The sequence below is a fragment of the Colobus angolensis genome, unplaced genomic scaffold (assembly GCF_000951035.1).
Source record: "Colobus angolensis palliatus isolate OR3802 unplaced genomic scaffold, Cang.pa_1.0 Scaffold45, whole genome shotgun sequence".
NCBI lineage: Eukaryota > Metazoa > Chordata > Mammalia > Primates > Cercopithecidae > Colobus > Colobus angolensis.
The window spans coordinates 926382-933496 of NW_012117932.1; the positions used below are offsets into that span (position 1 = coordinate 926382).

Below are 7115 nucleotides of genomic sequence, written 5' to 3' on the forward strand. Positions count from 1 at the left end.
AAAAAAAAAAAAAAAAAAAGAAAAGAAAAGGGTTTATTAACAGAGCTAGAGGTGAAAAGACAGTGATAGAGACTCACGTGGGACAGGGCATGGAGCAGGCTGGACAGGGCAATTAGGAGCAGGATTGAGAACAGCTGTGAGGTCCTAAAAGACAGGGGCCAAGTCTCACCTGTTGTGACATTTATTTTTTTTTTTGAGACAGGGTCTCACTCTGTCACCCAGGCTGGAGTGCAGTGGCATGATCTTGGCTCACTGCAACCTCTGCTTCCCAGGTTCAATCTATCCTCCCACCTCAACCTCCCAAGTAGTTGGGATTACAGGCATGTGCCACCATGCCTGGCTAACTTTTGTATTTTTTGGTAGATGGGGGGTTTCACCATGTTGGCCAAGCTGGTCTTGAACTCTTGACCTCAAGTGATCTGCTCTCCTCAGCCTCCCAAAGTGCTGGGATTACAGGTATGAGTCACCATGCACAGCCTTGTTGTGGCATTTATTCCATGCACAATTTCAACAGGCAAGGCTGACAGCGAAGGACACCAGGCAGGTGAAGGTCACACAGGCGGCAAGGATATTAAGGGGCCTAGCAGGCAAGAGAACAGTATCCCATTGGTCTGTGTCTGTACATTGGAGAAATAATAAAACACAGAGCTGGTAGGGTTGCTCGGCATCATATTGTGGAAAGTCTTGAATGCTTGGCAGAGGCTTAATTCAGTAGGCAGTAGAAAGCTAATGAGAAATTTTAAGCAGAAAGACTGTCATGATTACAGCTGGAAGTGTTCATTAGGAAGATTAATCTGATAGTGCATTGAATGTAGGATTGTGAATGATTATCAGGAAAAACTGGGAGTTAACCAGTTAAGTTTTGTGGCAGTCCAGGTGAGAGGCAAAAAGGTCTTGCAGCAAAGACAGCTGGTGCTACATCCTTACCCCTTGGCACTTACCATTCCCATGTATGCCTTTTTGAGGGCTTCCTGCATCTCTGTGACTGGGGACCTTCTCTAGCCACTGGAGCTGCTGGAACTGCGCTTAGGGCAGACCAGAAGTACCGGGGAGTTAACCTCCTCCAGGAGAGCCTTCAACCAGTGGCTGAAAGGGAATTGGTGGATAAGTAGCTCACTTGCCACTGGTGGGGATCATTGTAAGCCTTGTTCGACAGTCTCCCAGACTATCCCAGGGAGCTTGAGTCCCAGTTGCCCACAGCCATAAACTGCCTGGTATATTTTTCTTACTGACTTCCTGCCTTTCCTGACTCACTCTGCCACTCTCCTGCGGGTACTTCCTGGTGTCCCCTTCCAAATGAACTGCTGGCACTCACATCCTTGCTTCAGGGTCCTTTTGAGAGAATCCAGCTTACCAGCCCTGTACTAGAGTGGAGAGGAGTTTCCTTTCACTGAAAAGGAAGAAGCTACAGGATTGGGCAGTTTATCAGCTATGCGGTTAAGGGAGAGAGAGAAGGCCATGTCGCCCACAATTTTAACTAGGAAAATGTAAATGCCGTTTATAGGGAAATGGGAAGTTAGGAGAAGCGTTGGGAGTTTTCATGAAGAGGAAAATGGGTTAATCTTTGTGCATTTTGAGTCTGAAGTACTGGTAGAACATTATAGGGCAGCTGCCTGCTGGAACTTGGAAATTTGGATCTGGAGCTGAGGGTGAAAGTGACAGTGGAGGTTTAGGTTCAGTCACTGGGGAGAGGTGGTTGATGAAGATACGGGAGTAGATGAGAGCTTCAAGAACTGGGTATTGACCAGAAAATAAGCAGATACAAGCCTAAGACAAAACCTTTGGGAATGAATACCTACCTGCATTTGGGGTTGGGGGAAAAGTGACAGTGACTAGGTAGGAAATGGAAAGCTAGCAGAGCCACCGGGGAAGCCAGGGGAGGAGCTAGCAGGAGGCTGACTATGATGGAAAGGTTCCAGATTTGCTGAGTTTCAGAGTTCTGGAAACTGTCGATCTATACCATTGGATCATTATGTCTTGAGGCATAAAGAGCTTTATATAGTTTATTTATTCATTTTGAGACAGTCTCAATCTGTCACCAAGGCTGGAGTGCAGTGTCATGATCACAGCTCACAGCAGCCTCTATCTCCCAGTCTCAGGTGATCCTCTACCACACCTGGCTAATTCTGTTTTTGTTTTTTGTTTTTTGTTTTTTAAGAGACGAGGGTCTTGCTGTGTTGCCCAGGGTGCTCTCAAACTGCTGGGCTCAAGTGATCAGCCCACCTCAGCCTCCCAAGTAGCTGGGACTACAGGCATATGCCACTACACCTGCCTAGCTTTACATATTTTAACATTTTAAGTGTCTATTGCAGTGTAGCACAGCTGGGGCTATATGGCTATACTATTATAAAAGAAAATAATATATCAGATTGTATAGTGCTTTATCTAGAATGAAGGCAGTGCCAGAAATCCACACTCCTTCATTGGCAATATTTCAGTATTGATCTTAATGCAATCTATTTGGAGAAAAACATTTAGGGAAAAATCAGTCCCTGTATCTGAGGGTACCAGATATTGATTTATTCACTCTATACCTCATGGAACCCTGGTGCTTTACAAGAATTAGGTTCTTACTACAAACATATAATGCAGCCTCTGCTAATCTGTGACCTTTGGCAAATTATTCAACCTTGCCGGGCCTTAATTTCCTTGTGTACAAATAAGGAACCAAGTGACATCTATGGTCCTTTTGACACAAAGATTCTGTGATCCTAGCAGTTTTCCTTAGGGCTTTTTCTTATGCCCTAACTCTGTATGTGTCTATATGTATGCATTCTTACATATACACATATAGTTAAAGCCTGTATAATAGCAATATATGTTGGGGACTACTCATAAATAATTCAGAAATTTTAAAGCTGTGCAGTGTGAATAGACTCAATCAAAATGCTGAGTAAGGATGATTTCATCACCCAGGTTCTCATGACAAATTCTGAAGTCACTATGAATGAGCCTAGGATAAAATATGTTCTATTTAGATTTTACGTTGAATTTGTGCTCCCCTTTGTGACTGAAGTGCATTCAGTCACAAAGTTTTTTTTTTTTTAAGTATCTGAGCATAGTCACTTCTTAGCTGTTAAGATGTTACAGGAGTTATTTAACCTCTCAATTCAGTTTCCTCATTTATAAAATAGAAACACTGGAGTCTTCCTCAGGATTTTGTGGACACAAATTTAATGTTTCAACAAATGTTAGCCATGGAAAATATTGTCAGGTTAACAATATTTCAGAGAGTCACATATTTGCAGATATCAAAAAGATGCCAGTAGGGAATAGGCTGTGTTTTAGGGATGAGTTTAACTGAGGCAATTGTTAAAAATTATAATTTTCTCAGGCTACTCAATAGTGATTGAACATTGGGTAATACAAAACCTTCCTAGTATGATCATGGTTTATTGACGTAATGAAATTGGGTGGTGTAGATAACTAGTTTCCATGTTTTCTTAAAGTAATGTTACCAGATTCCCCTCCTTGTTATTAAATTTCTGGTTATTTTTTCTCACAAATACTTAATTCTTCTTCTTTTTTTTTTTTTTTTTTGAGACGGAATCTCGCTCTGTCACCCAGGCTGGAGTGCAGTGGCCGGATCTCAGCTCACTGCAAGCTCCGCCTCCCGGGTTTACGCCATTCTCCTGCCTCAGCCTCCCGAGAAGCTGGGACTACAGGCACCCGCCACCTCGCCCGGCTAGTTTTTTGTATTTTTTAGTAGAGACGGGGTTTCACCGTGTTAGCCAGGATGGTCTCGATCTCCTGACCTCGTGATCCGCCCGTCTCGGCCTCCCAAAGTGCTGGGATTACAGGCTTGAGCCACTGCGCCCGGCTGGTATGCCTTTTAAGTCTCTTAATCCAGGGGTTATTTCTCTCTCTCTCTCTCTCTTTAGCTTGTTTTTTTCTTTTGGTGAGAAATAGGGTCCTTTTCGTATAGAAGTAAAACGGTCTTTTTGGGGATAACATCTTGGCATCATTTTGTTTCTGAGTAATAACCAAGATGTATCCCACCTGCTTGGTCATATCTACTTCTGAATCTTCCTAGTCCTGAGTTTCCCTTCAAGCCCTTCCAATTTGTACATTTTACCAGCCTCCCAACAATATCTGACCTCCCATCAAAGAGTAGGGCCACCAAAACTAGGACTCTAGAATGAACCCTTTGCAGAAGAGTAAGCACTGTCCTATATATGGTTTGGTGAACCACAATACTGTGTACATTTAGTTCAGTTGTTGTGAAGGATCATTTTCAAAAGCTAAATGTCCACTTTCCATCTAAAACTTCATCACATTCACCCCTGCAAGTCATTTGGACTGGAAAAAAGAATGAGGGAGAATTGTAACCCATTTCTCCTATTTCAAAACCTGGACAATTGAAGAAATCAAGTACAAAAAAATATAATGAGAAACAATTAGGATATCATTCTGTTACTTGGCAGCGTTAAACTTTAGATTTTCAACATTGTGTATGTAGATTAGACATGATTATGGTCTCTCTTACCAAAACAGAATTAGCATAGAATCAAGAAAATTAATAGAACAAAAAGAAAAGAAGAAAATATGTGTTAGGAAATAAGGACAAATAACAGGAATAGAAAGAGAAAACAAGTTACTTTAGGGGTCAACTGTTCTGCCACAGCTCAGAAAGTCTGGGCTAGAGAGCGATTTAGAAACTTGCCACAGGGTGCAAGGATCCTTGGCAGCTAGGGTAGCGATCCAGACCAGTTAACTCACAATCTCTCAGGGTGAGACCCAGACATCAGTAGTCATTTACAAACTCCCCAGAGCTAGAGACCAGCCTGAGCAAGATAGTGAGACCTCATCTCTATTTAAAAAAAAAAAAAAAAAAAAAAAGTTATTTTTGGCTTTGGGGTTACAGGTTGTTCTTTGTTTAACAGAAGCATAATTCTCTGTTTTTTTTCCTAAACTGCTCTGGTTAAGCTGGAGACACATTTGCGTATGGTACTAAAATTTAAGGTATTTGTATTGGTCTTGCCCCATCTGCATCAAGCCTTCCTTGCATGTTCATGGTCTTTTTGTTAGTGCCAACTCTAACTGTGCTGACTTTAAATGGCATATATGTGCACTGCAAGACAGGAAAATGATAAATTATTAATACTACAGTACGTGCAAAGGTTATTTTCTCATATGTATGACTTCTTGCTCCTGTTTACATTTCTGCATTTTACAAATCATTAACCTCACATTCTAATTTTTGTGCTTTGCTTGTCACTACTTCCAGACGCCAAGGACTTACTGTTGTGCTAACACCGAAGACTTGGAGACAGTTATTCACCATGTACACAGCCTGTACCCTTCTGCTCCTTTCCTGGCAGCAGGGGTTTCAATGGGAGGGTAAGGTTTTCCTTTCTAAAATAATCTCTGAGAGGGAAGCTATTTTATTGGCTGTCTCTTTGAGAGGACTATAAGCTAGCTATATGGACACTTTTTAAATACATGTCTGATTATGTTTATCGTATTTTATTTATTAAATGCGGTTGAATGAACGAAGAAAGGAAAGAATTAATTCGGGTGAATTTTAATATTTTTCTTAACTATGGGTCTCTGTGACTGCGGATTTTGTGAGCCTGAAGGCTTGTCCGAAGCCCATGAAGTTGATTGCATCACTCACCGGCTGCCTTGTTGACCTTCTGATTGCTGACGCACTCCCAGCCATCCCTGGAGCTGCGTTCTGAAGCTGAACTTGTAGCATGACTTTCATCACTCCAGTTACAGAAATAATCACTTATTGCTCTCTCCAGCTGCAGTGGCCTTCAAAATTATTTTTCCCCAGGTGGTATTTTGTTTTGTTTTGTTTTGTTGCTGGGCAAATGGACCTACTGTGGAGCGCGCTCCTAGAAACTGAAGTTTTGTTAACCCCCTACTCCAGCTGCTATTTTAAGCATATAGATATTGTGATTTGTGCTGCTTGCCATTACTTTGGGGCTTATTTGGAACTTTTCTATTTAGGCTTATTTCTACTAATTGTTTTTGGGGTTTTTTGTGGTTCTACTGATGGTGAGCTTAAGGAAATCCAAAATTTTTATTGTCTGAAATTTTACTATGCTTTTCAATTCCCAAAGCCATTGTCCAAAACTAGTTTTTTAAATCAGCAAATACTTAAGATAGAAAATGATATTTTTTTCATAATTTTATAATTGGTTTATCTGTCATTTCGGTTTTTAGAACATCGTAGGAGTTTATTCACTTGAAAATGAACAGCATTTTTCTACAGCCAGTGGCTGTGAAAAAGAAAAAAAATTAATTTTTTTAAAAGAAAATGAACAGCATTTATAAATGACAGACTCTAAAAAACAGGCCTTTAACCACGGCTTTTTAGATTCTGATAAACTTAAAACTAACAAGAAAAGAATACATTTCTTACATTAGCATGGAAGGTCTGACTTGACCTACTAAAGGAAGAACTCTCAATCAATGGAGAAAACCCAAGCAGAATCTCTGAATTGTGCTTAATGGACAGACTTTAGCTTCTCTTTCCTTTCCCCCATAATGTGAACCTTAAAGTACAGGGTGAGAGCTGAACTTTTTTCCCTTAATCATATAAATGCTTGGCTTTTTTAAAGGCCAGAACTTACATAAACAGGTCCAGATTCTCTATTCAGACGCTCGTGGGAAATGTCTATTCATGCCACATTGAAGCCTCAGTGCCTGAAGGCAGAACTTGACCATTAGCCTTTACAGCTGGTTGAATATTAATGTCTCGTGAATTGTTAGACGGAAGCACCCCTTCTAGTTGCCTAGCACTGTGACACGATCACAAGTGGGCTTACCACGTGGAGATGTGTTTTATATCTTGACACATTTTTTCTTATGGAGATGCAACACACAAAAACAGTCCGTGGATGATCCTTATGCCCAGCGCCCCATGGACTGGGGTACTCCCCGTGATACAGTCTGTGATGCCCCTGGGGCCAAATGCCAGCAACTCATGGATCATCTCATTTCATCAGTGTCACCCCCTCCTTTCCCTCTCAACTCTGATTATTGTGAACCAAATCTCAGACATCACTTATAAATAGTTGGTATCTCGGCCGGGCGCGGTGGCTCAAGCCTGTAATCCCAGCACTTTGGGAGGCCGAGACGGGCGGATCACGAGGTCAGGAGATCGA

At 41.5% G+C, this 7115-nt stretch overlaps 1 protein-coding gene across 1 annotated transcript in view; it reads left to right on the forward strand.

Moving 5' to 3' along the window:
- ABHD3 (abhydrolase domain containing 3) overlaps window positions 1–7115 on the forward strand; it is a 66365-nt gene that overhangs the window by 42163 nt on the left and 17087 nt on the right. Inside the window, exon 5 of the mRNA XM_011957815.1 lies at window positions 5228–5340. Within this exon, the coding sequence (XP_011813205.1) occupies window positions 5228–5340 (113 nt within the window). The remainder of the gene's footprint in view (window positions 1–5227; window positions 5341–7115) is intronic.